The sequence below is a fragment of the Lathyrus oleraceus genome, chromosome 2 (genome assembly GCF_024323335.1).
Source record: "Lathyrus oleraceus cultivar Zhongwan6 chromosome 2, CAAS_Psat_ZW6_1.0, whole genome shotgun sequence".
Taxonomy (NCBI): domain Eukaryota; kingdom Viridiplantae; phylum Streptophyta; class Magnoliopsida; order Fabales; family Fabaceae; genus Lathyrus; species Lathyrus oleraceus.
Genome location: NC_066580.1, coordinates 411823382 through 411842044, shown reverse-complemented (window position 1 = coordinate 411842044; position 18663 = coordinate 411823382). Strand labels below are relative to the sequence as shown.

The 18663-nt window shown below is 35.9% G+C and overlaps 1 protein-coding gene across 1 annotated transcript; it reads right to left on the bottom strand.

Moving 5' to 3' along the window:
- Window positions 1-14723: 14723 nt before the first annotated feature.
- Window positions 14724-15784, bottom strand: LOC127121486 (uncharacterized). Its single transcript, XM_051051976.1, has 2 exons — window positions 15654-15784; window positions 14724-15152 (listed from the first exon to the last, which is right to left on the bottom strand). Exons 1-2 carry the CDS (start codon window positions 15710-15712, stop codon window positions 14825-14827), a joined length of 387 nt encoding a protein of 128 aa, XP_050907933.1. The 5' UTR covers window positions 15713-15784; the 3' UTR covers window positions 14724-14824.
- Between the last annotated feature and the right edge of the window lie 2879 nt (window positions 15785-18663).

The following is an 18663-nucleotide window of genomic DNA, read 5'->3' as shown; positions in this document are numbered from 1 at the left end:
ATCTTCGTGCTTCCGCATTTTCATTTATAATTGTTAGACATTGTATGAATTGAATTGACTTTTGCATTGTTTGTTGGAGAGTGAAATTGTCCCCGCGGTTGCAAACGCGTAATTTCTTCAATCCTTATTCGAAGAGGAGAGATAGGGTGATTCATTCAGGATAACATTGTTGCGGATTGATACATGTTTTGCATTGCTATAAGGCTTTAGTTCTTGTGTATTGTGTTATTCTAACCATTGGGAACTTGTGTCTGGTTGATTCTTTTGTGTTTGAGCCATTTGTATCCGATCTCGGAGAAATCTTTTTCTTTAAGTAAATCCTCTTGTCCTTCAAGAGGCATACTTTGCTTGAGGGCAAGCAAGAATCTAGTTGGGGAGAGTTGTTAGATGCCCAAGTTTGCTTATTTGAGCTATCAAATGTGGGCATCTTTCACTCCTTTTTGTCGAAAAAATGTTTGAAACCGCCCTTGCTTTTGTTGATTTGCAATACTATGGAAATGATCTTGGTACCTTTAATTTGTGTGTTATTGTGCATGAATTAGGCATGAAAGAGTAGAAAACTAAGGCACAAGAAAGATGGCAAAGGAACCTAGAAAGAAAGTAAACATTAGCAAGCTCGCTAGGCGAGTGAGGTAGCGAAGTGCTCGCTAGGCGAGCACTCAGCGAGATTCCAGCGAACACTCCCAGACTTGGACAAAACCAAAAAGATCAAGTACTCGCTAGGCGAGCATCCAGCGAGCAACTAGCGAGCAATTCCAGTAGCAAAACCATCAAAACTCGCTGTGGCGAGGGAGGTAGCTAAGTACTCGCTAGGCGAGCATCCAGCGAGCAGGTAGCGAGCATTTCCAGTAGCAAAAACATCAAAACTCGCTGGTGCAAATGAGAGAAGCGAGGGATTCGCCTAGCGAAGGATTGTTCGCTTAGCGAACTGATGCAAACTTTTCTGGGATGTTTCCTCTGGACTCAGGCTATTCTGGTGACTATTTTGGGGCTCGCTAGGCGAACCATTCTGCTCGCCTAGCGAGCATGACAACTCAGTAACCATTACTATAAGTAGCATGGGCTACTTTTTGGAAAGGTGACTTAGATATTTTTCATCATCTTTTTACTTGTTTTCTTGCTAGAGGTGATTTTTGTGCCCTAGAAACCCCATTTCTCATTCTTCATCTTCTCTTGACAATATTTTGCAAAAAGAAGGTGGATTCCCATCCAATCTCGATTCTTCGACTCAGATGTTGATCAAACTTCTTCCGAAACTTGTTGCTCAAGCTACCATGGAAATTAGTGGCTAAGTCTTTCATTTTGTCAAGGTTAGATGTAGATGATCATAAGCTTTGTATGAATATGGGTTGATCTTCATTTGTAAACTCTTTGATGATGAATGTATGGTGAAAACCTTGTTTTATTGATAACTCTTTGTGTTGGTTTATGATTGAAAGGTGTTTTCCAACTCTTGACCTAGGTTTTCATCCATCCTTGTTCTTTAGCTAGAGATAGTATTGAATGAGTTTGTTCACTAAAAAAGTTAAACCTAAAAGTTGTCATTTTGATAGATTGTGTGAGAAATCAACAATGGATCAAAATGGGAAAAACCACAATGTGTGTTAGAAATAAACACATTGGGAGGACTTTGTGAATGTGTTTATCATCTAATGGAGTTTATGAGTTTTGTTTGATCGAACATATGCATGCAAAGTGATCGTCGAACCCTAACTTTGACAATCTTTCTCAAATCGTAAAACCAAAACTTTTACCGCAATTTCTTACTTTTTATGCAAGCTACCGTAACCGAAAACTAAAACCCCCTTGTTACTATAAGTTAAGAACTTAGCAACTGTCGAACGGCGACAATATCACATAATCCCTGTGGAGACGATAACAAATCCCGATACTCATATCATTGTACCAACAATTATGCAGGATTGTTCCAGGATGTCAGACCCGATGTCATGACATTCTGTACACAGAATATTCAGGGTGAATGTTATGTGTTATGTGATTGCGCATTTAATGGCAATCTATGTATGATTGAAGATCTGATTCACAATCGCATTCAATCATTAATTACAACCTGATTTACTTATTTTCCAAAGAGATCTAACCAACTATCATGAGAAGATTTAATTGGAAATTAGTTTTAGGGTTTTTAAGATGTCCAAGCCCAGCTAATGCTTCTATAAATAGGACATGGAGAAACCTGATTTGACACACAACCAATACCGAGCGAAATATTGAGAGAGAATAAGGGTTTATGTTTTGTTTGGTCGTGTGACTTGTAAGCCATTCAATTCATCCATAGATGATTGAATTGGTCTGATTTGTGAGTTGTAATTTGTCACTCTAAGCTTATAAGCATGATTGTGTGTCTACTTAATTGAAGCTGTTAAGCAAGACCAAGTGTGTGTCTACTTGATTGAAGTTGTTAAGTAAGATCAAGTGCGTGTCTACTTGATTGATGATCAAGTGTGTGTCTTTGAAGAGTGTCTTCTTTTCAGAAATAATTATTGTTGAATATCACAGGTGTGATTGAGGGGGAGTGAGTGGGTTCTCATATCTAAGAGTTCTTAGGTAGAAATCACACGGGTAGAGATTAGGTGAAAAAGACTGTAACTTGTGGAGTGTACTGAGAGTCTTTGAACTGATTCTATTTAGTGGATTTCCTTCCTAGCTTGGTAGCCCCCAGACGTAGGTGAGTTGCACCGAACTGGGTTAACAATTGCTTATGTATCTTGCATTACTATTCTTTATCTTTATCCTGTGTGTTTTATTCAGATATTAGTGTCGTGACATTACCTTCGACATCTCATATCTGATACCAGAAATTCAATTGGTATCAGAGCAGGCATCCTGCTCTGGTTCTGGGTGAGAACTAGGGACAATACTTTCTGGTACCATGGAGAGAGATGGAGGATTTGTGCACATGCCACCAATTTTGGATGGATCTAATTATGACTATTGGAAACCTCGAATGGTAGCCTTCCTAAAATCTCTTGATAATAAGGCTTGGAAGGCTGTGTTAATAGGCTGGGAACATCCAGTAGTTACTAAGGAAGGAGAAGCCACAACTAATAAGAAACCTGAAGAACAATGGTCAAAGGAGGAGGATGATCTAGCCCTTGGAAATTCTAAAGCATTGAATGCAATATTCAATGGAGTAGACAAGAATATCTTCACATTGGTAAAAAACTGTAAGGTGGCTAAAGATGCTTGGGACATTCTCAAGACCACCCATGAAGGCACCTCTAGGGTGAAGATGTCTAGATTGCAGCTGCTCACTACCAAGTTTGAAAATTTAAGGATGAAAGAAGATGAAAATATACATGAATTTCACATGAATATCCTTGAAATTGCCAATGCCTCTAGAGCTCTGGGAGAGAAGATGTCAGATGAAAAGCTAGTAAGGAAAATACTCAGGCCACTCCCTAAGGGATTTGCTATGAAGGTGACAGTCATAGAAGAATCTCAAGACATCTCAAATATGAGATTTGATGAGCTAATTGGATCCCTCCAAACATTTGAGATGGGAATATGTGATAGATCTGAAAAGAAATCCAAAAGCACAGCCTTCATGTCAAACACTGAAGGGGAAGATGAGGAAGGTGGTCAAGAGATTGATGAAGATCTGGCAAATGAGGTAGCTATGCTGGGAAGACAGTTCAACAGACTTATGAAAAAGATGGATGTAAGATCTAAGGCCAATGTCAAGAACATCGCATCTGACATCAGTAAATCCAACAATATTGGAAGAAAAACAAGGTTAGAAGAAAAGCCCAAAGAAAGAAAAGGAGTTCAGTGCTATGAATGTGATGGGTATGGTCACATTAGAACTAAATGTTGGACCTACCTCAAGAAACAGAAGAGGACTCTTACTGCCTCTTGGTCTGATGAAAGTGAGACAGAAGAAGCTGCAAATCTTGTGACTGCATTGACAGGAAGATGGGGTTCCGATGAAGAGACAAGTGATGATGAAGTAACCTTTGAAGACCTGACCACTACCTACAGAGAGTTGTGTCACAAAAGTGCAGAAGTGTGCAGAAAAATTGAAAGCCAGAAGAAAGTGATAGCTCAGCTGGAGAATGAAAAGGGAGAACATGTGGAAACCATCTCCAAGTTGAAAACTGAAGTTGTACTATTGAATTCCAAACTAGATGAGATGACCAAGTATGTAAGAATGCTTAACAATGGATCTGACATCTTAGACAAGATTCTCCAGACTTGTCAAACAACAGGAGACAAATCTGGCATTGGGCTCAATGAATCTAAGGCTGATTGCAGTTACATAAATGGCAAACCTAAATCCAAACCTAAGTGCAGCCATATTGATATCAAACCTGCAATGTCACATCACATGTCACAACATCAGAAGGGAAGACAGTAGAAAGGGAAACACCAAAGATGGAGATGCCATCACTGTGGAAAATTTGGTCACCTAAAACCCTTCTGCTATAAGTTGTATGGTTACCCTTAGCCTGGTCATTATCTACCTAAACCCAAACATAATAGACCTATCAATAAAAAGCAACGGGTTCCTAGAACTAATGTTACAAGTTTGATTGCTCACACTTCCTTCAGAATTTCAGCCAAAGAAGATTGATATTTTGACAGTGGTTGCTCCAGACACATGACTGGAAACAAAAGCCTGCTAACTGACCTTCATCCCCATGCCACAAGTTATGTAACCTTTGGTGATGGAGCAAAGGGTGAAATCAAGGGAATTGGTAAGCTTGATTGCCCTGGAGTTCCTGGCCTTGATAATGTCCTACTTATTAAGGGATTAACTGCTAATCTAATAAGCATCAGTCAACTGTGTGACCAAGGTATAACTGTAAACTTCACTAGAACTGAATGTCTGATTACTAACAAGGAAAATGTAGTGATCATGAAAGGAGTTAGGTCTAAAGACAACTGTTACATGTGGAGTTCTCATCAAACTGGATACTCTTCAATGTGTACCTTGGCCAAAGAGGAAGAAGTGAAGATATGGCATCAAAGATTGGGCCATCTGCATCTTAAAGGTATGAAGAGGATCATATCTGTTGAAGCTGTTAGAGGAATTCCCAACTTGAAGATTGATGAGGGAAAAATCTGTGGAGAATGTCAGATTGGAAAACAGACAAGGATGTCACACTAGAAGCTCAAACATGACACCACTACCAAAGTTTTGGAACTCCTCCATATGGATTTGATGGGACCCATGCAAGTGGAAAGCCTTGGTGGGAAGAAATATGCATATGTAGTAGTGGATGACTTCTCCAGATACACCTGGATCAATTTTATAAGAGAAAAATCTGATGTTTTTGAAGTCTTCAAGGATCTTTGTCTAAAACTTCAAAGAGAAAAGGAAAGTCCTGTTATAAAAATTAGAAGTGATCATGGGAAGGAATTTGAGAACAACAAATTTGTTGAATTTTGTTCATCAGAAGGGATTCATCATGAGTTCTCATCTCCCATTACTCCCCAGCAAAATGGTGTGGAAAGAAAAAATAGAACTCTTCAAGAATCAGTCAGAGCTATGATTCATGCTAAGAAATTGGCCTACCATTTTTGGGCTGAAGCCATGAACACAACCTGCTATGTTCACAACAGAGTGACATTGAAGAAAGGGGCTCTTACAACCCTATATGAAGTCTGGAAAGGAAGAAGACCTACAGTTAAATACTTCCATATGTTTGGTAGTAAATGCTATATCTTGACTGATCGTGAGCAAAGAAGGAAGATGGATCCCAAAAGTGATGAGGGAATATTTCTGGGCTACTCAACAAACAACAGAGCTTACAGAGTCTTTAATTCCAGAACTAATGTAATGATGGAATCTATTAATGTTGTAGTTGATGACCAACAGACTGATGTCACAGACGATGTTGAGACATCTCTGAATGATTCCCCAGCTGACTTCTCAGACAAAAATGAGGAAAGTGAACCTCCTCAAGCTGAACTTGAAGATGACAAAATCAACAAGGGACCCTCCATCAGAGTTCAGAAGGATCATCCCAAAGATCTCATTATAGGAGATCCAAATAAAGGGGTCACTACTAGATCAAGGGAAGTGATCTCACATAGCTGCTTTGTGTCAAAGATTGAACCTAGGAATGTCAAGGAAGCCTTGACTGATGAGTTCTGGATCAATGCCATGCAGGAGGAGTTAGGTCAATTCAAGAGGAATGAAGTATGGGAACTGGTTCCTAGACCTGAAGGAGTAAATGTCATAGGTACAAAGTGGGTGTATAAGAATAAATCTGATGAACAAGGGGTTGTTACTAAAAACAAAGCAAGATTAGTAGCACAAGGATATACTCAAGTTGAAGGAGTGGACTTTGATGAAACTTTTGCTCCTGTAGCTCGCCTTGAGTCCATTAGATTATTGCTTGGAGTGACATGTATTTTGAAATTCAAACTGTTCCAAATGGATGTAAAAAGTGCCTTCTTGAATGGCTACTTAAATGAGGAAGTATATGTTGAACAACCTAAAGGATTCACAGATCCAAATCTTCCAAAGCATGTGTACAGATTAAAGAAATCCCTCTATGGATTGAAGCAAGCTTCCAGGGCTTGGTATGAGAGACTCACAGTGTTCCTCACTAACAATGGATACAGGAAAGGAGGTATTGACAAAACCCTATTTGTGAAGAATGAATGAGGGAAGCTCATGGTGGCACAAATATATGTAGATGACATTGTGTTTGGTGGGATGTCGGATCATATGGTTGAATATTTTGTTAGACAAATGCAGTCTGAGTTTGAGATGAGCCTTGTTGGAGAACTGACCTACTTTCTTGAGCTACAAGTCAAGCAAATGGAAGATTCTATCTTTCTATCTCAAAGCAAGTATGCCAAGAACATTGTTAAGAGTTTGGCATGGAGAATGCAAGTCATAAAAGGACACCTTCTCCTACACATGTGAAAATCTCCAAAGATGAAAATGGTGTCAGTGTAGATCAAAGTCTATACAGAAGCATGATATGTAGTCTGCTATATCTCACAGCAAGCAGACCTGACATTGCATTTGCTGTAGGTGTTTGTGCTAGATATCAAGCTGAACCAAAAGTCAGTCACATAAACCAAGTGAAGAGAATATTGAAATATGTCAATGGCACCAGTGACTATGGGATGTTATATACTCATGGATCTGGATCTATGCTGACTGGTTACTGTGATGCTGACTGGGCTGGAAGTGCTGATGATAGGAAAAGCACATCAGGAGGATGTTTCTTCTTGGGGAACAATGTGATATCATGGTTTAGCAAGAAACAAAATTGTGTATCTCTATCCACTGCTGAAGCTGAATACATAGCAGTTGGGAGTAGTTGTTCTCAACTGGTTTGGATGAAACAAATGTTGACTGAATACAATGTCACACAAGAGGTCATGACATTGTACTATGACAACCTGAGTGCTATAAATATTTCCAAAAATCCTATTCAGCACAGCAGGACAAAGCACATTGATATTCGTCATCACTTTATTAGAGAACTTGTGGAAGAGAAGATCATAACACTGAAGCATGTTACTACTGAAAAGCAATTAGCTGACATATTCACAAAAGCTTTGGATGCTAATCAATTTGAATGTTTAAGAGGGAAATTGGGGATTTGTATTCACGAGAATTTATAGCAATCAAAGGAGTTTGTGGTTAATATCCCAGAGGATATTTCTGACAAAAATAGCAAGGATTTTTGCAAGGTGTTTGTAAGAAGAAGATGCTACTTCCTCAGACTGAGGTGTGATGGTCCCCCTGTTATGAAGACTGTGTGTTTTGGATGTTGTTTTGGATGATCTTTTGGCTGTTTTAGATGCTGGATGTTTCGTTGTTTTTCTGGTTAATGTTTTTTTTGGCAGTCCTTACTGATGCCTTGATGTAATATTTGGGCTCTTTTTGAGTTCCATGGATTTCTGATTATCTCAGCTATTACAGCTGCGTATAATTATGGTTTGTACCTCCTAACAATTATGTTTTAACATTTTATATGTTATAACATCTCTTGTGACATTCTCTGCTAGGCTGATTGACATTTATTTTGTCTAATTGGTCACCTTTGGTCTATTTTGACTAAAAAGGGGGAGAAGTGATTATGTGGAGCTGTGTGAAGATGTATGTGCTGGTGTAGCTGAACTGATGAACAACTATTATTTAAGGAGATGTGGTTGATGTAAGACAAAATACTGTTCTGTTTACAGATGTTGGAGAAGATGTCTGATGTGGTGCACAGGTGATGTTGAAGCAGATGTCAGAGGGTGACTCTGAGTGTTACATGTGCTGTTATTGTTAAAGGAGATGTCTGTGTTGTACAGACTTAGGGGGAGAAGAAGTACCCATGTGTTTGTGTGTTTTACTAGCTGCTATTATAGCTAGTAATTCTGTTTTCTTCTGCTGCTGCTTAAACTGCTGTTATCCTGTTTAACTGCTGATGTGTTTTTCCTTGTGAACAAAATGGACAGATATATGTTTTAGCCAAAATTTGCCAAAGGGGGAGTTTGTTGGTTCTAAGTGTTGGCAGCAATTTTGGTAAAACAAAGAGTGTTCACAAGATGTTGCATGTGATGTCTTAACTTAAGATATTCTTGTACCTGCTGGAGTTTAAAAATATGATTATGCAAGATTGTTTCAGGATATTATACACGATGTCATAACATCTGATATTATGTACCTGATGGATATTTAAAATGGAATTATGCAGGATTGTTCCAGGATGTCAGACCCAATGTCATGACATCCTGTACACAGAACATTCAGGGTGAATGTTATGTGTTATGTGATTGCGCATTTAATGGCAATCTATGTATGATTTAAGATCTGATTCACAATCGCATTCAATCATTAATTACAACCTGATTTACTTATTTTCCAAAGAGATCTAACCAGCTGTCATGAGAAGATTTAATTGGAAAATAGTTTTAGGGTTTTCAAGATGTCCAAGCCCAGCTGAATGCTTCTATAAATAGGACATGGAAAAACCTGATTTGACACACAACCAATACTGAGCGAAATATTGAGAGAGAATAAGGGTTTGTGTCTTGTTTGGTCGTGTGACTTGTAAGCCATTCAATTCATCCATAGATGATTGAATTGGTCTTATTTGTGAGTTGTAATTTGTCACTCTAAGCTTGTAAGCATGAGGGTGTGTCTACTTGATTGAAGCTATTAAGCAAGATCAATTGTGTGTCTACTTGATTGAAGCTGTTAAGTAAGATTAAGTGTGTGTCTACTTGATTGAAGATCAAGTGTGTGTCTTTGAAGAGTGTCTTCTTTTCAGAAGTAATTGTTGTTGAATATCACAGGTGTGATTGAGGGGGAGTGAGTGGATTCTCATATCTAAGAGTTCTTAGGTAGAAATCACACGGGTAGAGATTAGGTGAAAAAGACTGTAACTTGTGGAGTGTACTGAGAGTCTTTGAACTGATTCTATTTAGTGGATTTCCTTCCTGGCTTGGTAGCCCCCAGACGTAGGTGAGTTGCACCGAACTGGGTTAACAATTGCTTATGTATCTTGCATTACTATTCTTTATCTTTATCCTGTGTGTTTCATTCAGATATTAGTGTCGTGACATTACCTTCGACATCTCATATCTGATACCAGAATTTCAGTTTCTATTTCAACTTTCTTTTTTCTTTGGAACCTCCTCAATTATATCCTAGTCACGAGGTTCTTCCCCAGATAAGTATCAGGGATGTGGGTTCTTCTCTGAGAGGATTGGAGCTCCTTTTGATGATAGATTGAGGAACCCATATCCATCTCCCAAGTTTTCCATTTTTTACGGCTCAAGTCATCTTTCTCCATAGGTCTCGACCATTTTCCCTAAGGGACATTTGGATTTGGTTGATAAGTGGTGGGTTTTCTCCCCTGATTCATGTGCATACCCTATTATCAATGAGGGTCGAAATCAAACTGTGGTTTGAAGGCATCCCTCCAATTTCCTTTTCTCTTTGCAAGTTGCACGACTTCCACTTGTTGTGCCTCCTTTTTATCGAACTTGGCACTACATCTTAGGCATAGCACTGCCTCTGATTTCTTGGCCTTGCACCTGCCCAGAAACTCAGTCAAACTTTCTTCAGCCTTTGGGTAAGTCACCTCTATATAGTCAGGTTCTGGGATGGCTTCTTTGTCACCTTTTGTGTCAACACCCTTGTCGACTTTCACCATGTTGATTCCACACCCGAGATTCTCAATAATCTCAAACACTTGAAACTTTTCCCTAAGGCCTTAAGTAGCCTTAGTCATGTCTATATCCTTGTCGAGGCTTTCAGCAGCCTTTAATCAAATCTACAAATAAATCTATGGCCATAACACCTTTGCTGTTGGAGCCTTCAGAAGTAGCTTCTAGCATGTTGATCTGCAAAGGCTCTGAGTAATGAGTCTCCACCTGTAATGGGTCAGTGTCGATCTACATTTGCGCCTTTCCCTTATCAGAAAACTTAAGTCAGCCATCCTTAATCGCTTTCTGTACGAGATCCCTAAAAAGAAAATAGTGTGAGATTTTGTGTCCCAAGAAATTATGATATTTACAAAACCCTATTTTCTTTAGTTGCTCTAAAGGCAGCGTTTTAGCGCCTGGTGAAACTATTACTTGGCCATCTGCAACGAGTAAATAAAAAATCTCATCGCATTTAGTCACGTCAAAAGTGTCAGTTCTCTTAGGGAACTTATTTTTTTTCCTGTTTCGACATGATTTTTTCCATTCGACGGCTAAAGTAGTTTGCATACATACAACGACCCTTATTTTAATTCAGCCACATTGATGTCATTCTCCTTGACACATTCGATGTATGACACTTGGTAATTTTCGTCTATGTCTATAAACGTAACCCTTTCTTTTTTATTTTTAGTCACCTTAGCTTTTTCTGCTTTTAGGCGTTCTACTTGTCGAACCCTATCAGCCAACTAGGACATATCCCTCAAATATTATGTATCTAGTTTTTTCCTAATAGAGTAATCTAAACCTCCATACGCCATTTCGACAAGCTCATGCTCAAGCACTTGTGTGAAACACCTTGCCTTCAACAGTAAGAATCTATTTAGATAGTCATCTATCGATTCCGCGAATTTTTTCTTTACACTCGCTAGTTCTTTCAAACTAATTTTGGAGTGCCCCATGTAGAATTGCTCATGGAACAACCTCTCTAACTGTGTCCAATCATTAATCAAACTAGGGGGAGTGTAGTAAACCATGTAAATGAATTTTTGGTTAAAGAACTAGGGAAGTATCTCATCCTAAGGTTCTCGTTATTTGGTATGTCCCCAACCTGAGTCATATATCGAGCGATATGTTCGACTATGGAATTTTTCGCATCACCCGCAAATTTGGTGAACTTAGGGACTTTCCATCCTTTGGGGAGTTCTGTCTGTAAGACACACTCTGTTTAAAGGGGAGTATAGTTGGGTCGACACAAACCCATATTTAGCCCGTTTTAGGCCATGATTCGTTCGACTACATCTGCAATGTTATTTTGCCCCACCAAGTTATCTTGCCGAACTTTCTGTATCACTTGATCCACATCTTGGTCCCTTTGAGCTATACAGACTTGTGGTTGGGGTTGCTCCATTTCGAAAACCCTATGTATACATTGTTGGCCCATATTCTCCATGTTTCCCTCATTGACTCCTCCTAAGTTCTGGGGTGGTACCACTTATCAAACTTGTGGCTATGGGGCGCCAAAGAAGTCTGCTATTTGATACATTTGGGCAGCCAATTGTTGGTAGCTTTGATGGGTGTCTCGAATCAAGGGATTGAATACAGTCCCAATCTGTCTGGTTAACGTGTTAACCATTTTATGGTTACTTTCATCCATTTGTTGCCTCATAACCAACATCGAGTTGAAAGTTATGGGTGACAATGCTTGAGAGCCAAACCCATTTCCTAACTGAGACTGGAAGTTTCAACTAGGGCCACTTAAAGAAGACCCTGATGCAAAATGCGCGTTAATGGGTGATAACATTGTGGCTGCATTATCAGAAAACATCGAAGGGTTGGTACAAAAACCTGCCATCGTCAATGTAGGCATCCCGTATTGGAAATCACGACCAACAAAGGATGGTATAGTAAAACTAGGCATATTAGGCATGTATTCACTGGCCACAATGGGCATTGGAGTTACAGGAATATTAGCAGTTGTTGATGGAGGAATCATAATTGTTTCTTGCACACTCGGCGACATAGCCATCAAACTCCCCATGAAGGCGCTGAGATTGGTCGTAGTTGCACGCATTGAGCTTGTGTTTGTAGGACCAACATTATCCTCATTCACATTAGTGCTTGTATTGGCGCTCTTAAAACCAACCATCCTAGTACATCTTTTGGATATTCTCGCGTGGTTTCTATTTGTCGCACCACTTTTAAGTCTCCTGCACTTTGAACGAACTTTTGAATTTTTTTCAAAACTAAGGAGATATTTTCGTAAAATAGAAATTTCAAACAAAGTTTTGCACGATGTCCCACTGAGCTTTCAAATTTATTTACTCGTGAATTTGGAAAAAAAACCCGCTAGTCCTCCCAAACAGGGTCACTCGCGGGATCGACTAGATCTATCCCAAGACATACGTGCAAAAGTTGTGATTATCGTGTGTAGTATTTGCATAAATACTCAAGAGTTTTGTTTTGAAAATAACTCTTAGAACAAATGAAGAACATGACGTAAAACGTTTTTTATGTTTCGACTAAGTATTGGAAAAAAGCAAGTACAAACAGATATAAGTAAAAGACTTTGATAAATAAAATGGTGTATGAATGTATGTTTGCACTCAAATTCACTCTTTTCTCTCTTTGATACAGATACTTTGAGTAAATGAGTTATGTAGTAATTTCATCACACTGATTTTTCTAAGTTATAATCCTTATTTATAGGAAAACTAAATAACTACTTCTTAACGGGTCTTTCTTCCCCACTCGCCACATTTTGCCTACATGCAAAACTGTCTCTAGATGTGCTTCCATGCGTCTCTTGTCTCGGATAAGGCTGAAATACAATTATTTAGCCTCATTTTATTCCCCAACTGCCTCTAGTCGAGCTAAATAACTTTTCATCTTGCATAAATTTTCACTAAGTCCCCTAGATCACACATCATATACAAGGGCTTCGACTAGTTTCTTAAAGCTAATACTGGGTGTCGTCAGGCTCTTGGGGACAAACTTTGTCAAGCATCCTCGCCCATCGAAGCCCTCTTCTATTCCCACATAAACATTTTCTTCCTTTGTTGCTTCTTTTCTTCTGTCGAAGTGCCTCATTTGCATCACCCAATTCGTCTTCGATTCATTGACTCATCATCCACGTTATCACGTCGAAACCCCACCTAACACCTATTTAATTATATTCCAAGTAGCTTTGAAAAGATTAGAGTTATAGCCAACTATACTTGGTGTTTTAGCTTCACCAATACTCTATAGAGCACGCCACACTTCATTTTCAGACACATGACTGATTAGAGAAATCTGATGCGTAGTCGTTAGTTGTTTCCCTGCCCTCAATGCCACTATATTCACCCCTTTCAAAGTAGCTGGTGTAGTCCCAACTAAATTCTTATAGAAATCAAGGTTTTCCTCTTCTATTTCAGAAATTAGCGGAGCATGTGCTGTTAAGATATCCACGATCTAGAAATGCGAATTAATGATGTTTACTTATAAGAAAATTAGAACTTCAATTTACTGAATACTAATATTCTCCTAGGTGTTTGTGACCCCCCTGAAAGAATTCCCCATTTTTTTGAATTCTATGGTGTCTGATCAATTAACCTGGAAAGACAATTTAAATGATATCTATATTAACCACTACTACGAAATATATATCTTATCGCTATTAAAAATTTATAAAATATCACAATTATTTATAACAATTCTTGATAATTCTTTTTTTAATTTTACAAGTTAAGATTAACTAACCATATAAAAAGTTTATAAATTAAAAATAGAGATAAATTAAAACTTATAAAGATTTGAGTAATGTGATGGAAAGTGAAAAGAATCAAATTTCAAAAGATTTTGACATGCCAATTTTGTCTGTGGCTCTCTCTCTCTCACTCTCTACAATAAAGTTATATGATAGTATACCACACTCCTATAGAAAAAACGATATGTGGAGTTTCTATTAAAAAAAGACAAAGGCATGATTAAATATTTGACTCTAATTAACTAAACTATTTTCATAATTTACACAAATGATAAACTATAAAAACATTAAAAAAAAACATTATGATATTCCTCTTATATATTGGTGAATTCACCATGACTAATAATAGAAAAATAATAATATTAAATTAATGGTGATACTGGTATAAGTTACAAGATACCTTAATAAAAAAAAATATTATATTAAAGTTAAAATTTATAAGATCGATATTTTAAAATGGAGGAGTCTATAATATTTTCATAATATAAATAAATAATTATAAGTTCCTTTCTTTTCTCCCAAACTTATTAAATTAATAAGTCAATTTGAAACATATAATAACCAACTGAAACCAACTTAGAAACCGGTTAAAAATGAAAGAAATATCATGATTCCAGAATATTTATTGAATTCATTATTATAGAACTAATTTGCAGAAGCTTATAATAACCTCTTTAATAAAATAACAAAAGCTTCAAATAACTCTATAAAAAAAATTGAGCGATTTGCATTCAATAGATTTCATCATCTAATTAAATTCTACTTCTACCTAAAGCCATAAAAGTGAAAACGCAGAGATTTCACAGAAAGTTTCTGCACAAGTTCAATTCAAACCAACCCTTTACATAAAATTAAAGCTATCCGCATTAACTATTTCTAATTTTCCATGTTTGAGATGAACCCAAAAATAAAATCTCAACATGATGGAAATCCAAATAAGCTAATTTCTTAAGAACCCAACTTAGAAAGTTGGATTAAGCTATCATGTGATCCAAATTCAGCAGAACCAACTCTACCAAACCTTACACATCTCAAATTGATTTTCTCAGTTGATGATTTCTTAGCTGCACTGATTCGGTGAAGCCTACACCTGAATGAACCTTCATGAGTTGTTGGTGAACAAAAACACATGTTAGATTTTGTGCTTGATAATTTGCACTTGTTTTCTTTTAACACTTTCTTTCCATCTTGATTTTGAGCACAAGAAACTGAAGCCTTTTTCTTTGACTCTTTCAATGGTTTGCTTTCACTTGGTATATTCTGCATTTTGCTAGTTCTGAAAATAACATAAGTCACATACATAGTTAGTGGATCCACTAAGAATAAAAGTAATAAAAAAGTGCAGAAAAAACATGAGAAATTGCAGAAAACCAAGGAAAGTTACAGAAAACATGACCAAATTTGACTTTTAATGGCTTCAAAGAACATATGCAAAACGGGATCGGAAAGAAACCCTGATGATTTAACGTAATTAATCCATGTGAGATTAATCGCTTTTTAAAGCCAATTAATCCATGTGATTATGATTTTAATTAATCTACCTTAAAAGCCACAACTTTGAATCAAAGATTCCAATCAAAACTCAAAATCAACACATGTATGCAATTAAAGTTTCAATTTCAAATGACGATTATTCATACATGCATTAATTGAATTCTTTAAATTACCGGAAAAAGAAACCTAAATTCTAAATTAATCACATTGTTAATCTTTCATCATGCATGGGAAACAGAACAACAAGATAAATTTAACGACAATGTAGAATTGAAGAACTTACGGGAGAGAAGCGTTTTTGGAGTGAGAATGAAGATCAGAGCGTTTCACTTCAGTTGACATTGTTGATAGATGATTTGAATTTGGAATTGAATTAACGTTATTCAAATATTTAGAGAGAGAGAGAGAGCGTTGCCAGTTTCAAATTTTATGAGTAGATTATGGTTCAAGATTTTCTTAATCTTTTATAGGTGTTAAAGTGTTAGTTAAGTGATAATGGATTATCATTAAACTCTAATAGCGTTCAGACAGACACGAGACGGTTGTCTGTCCGTTTTTTAATCTGTATCAATAAAAATATAAATTATATTTTATAGTTAAATATAATTTTAAAAAATGACTGCATGTGAAAGTTAATAATAAAAATTAAAAGTTATATGAAAATTAATAATAAAGTATTCCCTTTATATATAAATTAGCGTTCAGACGAACACTTTTTTAGTGCGCACAGCAAAGAAAAATAAATGTGTATATTTTTATGAGGTTTCTATTTTACATCGCATTAAAAATAATATTATTACATTTTGAAAATGATAAACAAAGATATTCAAAATTATATTGAAACATGCAAATTACTATTGATACTGTGTCATCAATGACGTTTTTTAAGAGGAATGTCGAGTCTGAAATCTTTATTCGAAATATTTTCTTTTTTCCTACAATTGTTTTCCGTAGTAAGGAAAAAATGTAAGACTCTCAAGTTAGATTTTTTTTAGAGAAAAAGATAATAAAATTAATAGTAAGTAGTGTAATATAGTCTTTTTTACCTTATAAAGATTTGAATCAATTCTTCGTACAACCCTTTATCAATACGTTCTTGAGATTTAAAAAACTATATATAAATGATGAAATGTCATATCATCAAAGAAATACATTCAAAATATTTGACTAGTTTGAATATAATATGGTTTATTGTGACATAAATAAATGTATACTTGGGAAATAAAGATACTTTGTTTTAGTTTATGGTAGAACAACAACTATGACTTGTTTCTGAATTACTTGGATTTCTGGTAAAAAAGGAAAACAATTGACTTAATAAATATATATTGTTTTATTTACATAAACCATTAATAGAAGTTAAATTAATGTATTCAAAAATATTCTAGGGTAAAAATATTTTTACATGAATAAAATAAAAACCTCTTCATCCTTTGAGATACATTTCTCTTTTCACCACCTTCCAAAGTTGTGTTTTATCTATTATCACCGTGGAACTTCAACCGACAGAGTAAATTTTTAGACGTTTGACCTGTTTCAATAAGGATGATAAAAATGTTAGTGAAAGAGTGGTGAAAGTGCAAGAAACGATTTTTTATACATATTACGGAAAAGGTAAATACACATTATTGTCGAGTTTGTTGATGAATGAAGTTTTTTGTTCATCCTTCCATGTGTTTCATTTATCTTCAAAGTCTCATATCTAAAATTTATTCCATAAGAATAGTGAGAATATGTATGACCCAATTGATATCTAACGTAAAAGTATAAAATAAATGATTAAGTATAACTTACTTTTATGTCGAAGCAAGTTTCAACATTCTTCTGTCTCAATTCCTTACATAATTGGAAGATTCCATTGTGTTTTAGTTTGGCTGTATAAGAAAATTATATTTAGTTATGATATAAAGAATACAATATAATACTGGTATGTCGTGTAACCAAAATGGAAATCAATGTGTGAGCAATTTTTTTAGTGTATCTAATAAATATCTGCGTGTGCGATAAAAGAATTTGTTTAAAAAATTTATTTAAAGACTACAATATTTTAATTGAGTCAGTGTAACTTAATTATATTAAAAACTAAGTTAATTTTAGTTATAAATAGAGTGTAGATATAAATTAATAAAAAAATATAGTGAGAAAAAATAGTGTTTTGATAATTTTTTTTTTAATTTTGATCATATGTCACATATGAACATTTAACACCTCTTTTCATATCTCACTCATTTTGTCTCACTCTCTTACTATCTCTCTACCCCTTTTTAACATGTTATCTCATTCTTTTATTCTTTGTAAATTTTCATAATGCATTATCTATAAACTATTGTAATAATTAATAAAAAGATAAACTTTAAAAAAATTAAATATTTGTCATCCATGTTCAACCGTAGATCTTAAAGGTATTAGTTTTGCCTTTTAACTGTTATAGCTAATTATTTTCGAAGTACTACTTGAACATATTCCCTTACAAATAAATGCAAGTAACTACATAAATAAAATACTATAAAAGTAGTAGTAATAATAATAATTTAATAAATTAAAGTATTTTTTAAATATAATAAAGAACAGTCTAAATCAGACCTACATAATAAGTATATATTAATTATAAAACGTAACTAATTTTTCAAGTTAATTGATCATGGTAACATTAAGTGAAATTTTTACAAAAATAACCCACTTTTTTAAGGAAATTCCAAAAATACCCATGGTTTCAAAAAAATTCTCAAACTACCCCATTTTTAGGAGGAGTCGCCAATTGAATTGGAGACTCCTCTTAAAAATTGAATGGAGGCGCCAATTGGATTGGCTATGGTAGGTGCCCTAGCCAATTGGATTGGCGCCCTATATAGGACTTAAGAGGAGGCGCCAATTCAATTGGAGCCTTAGTGTAAAATGCAATTTTTATGTTATAAATAGATGCGTTGTGTGAGTCATTGTTCCACATCTCAATTAATCATTTGGCAATCATGTTTGGTGTTCGTCGCCGATACGGAAAGGTGATTTATGCGAGAGACAAACCTCAGATGCTGATGCTGTTATGGGACATCACTACGTTCAATCAATTGAAGAGGGAGCTGGTTTGTTGGTTAGATGGGAAAATACCAGAAGGGGAAAAATTAGAAGTATTGAGAGACTCGACAGTATCTTTGGTTGGGTGTGAATGAAGTCTGATAAGGATGCTAGGGAAATGATGTTCGGTCGAGATGACATCAATTTGATTGTTGTAATCAGTTAGAAATATTTCTGTTTTCAAATAGCTTATTTTGTACTGATGTTTGTTGTGAACCTCG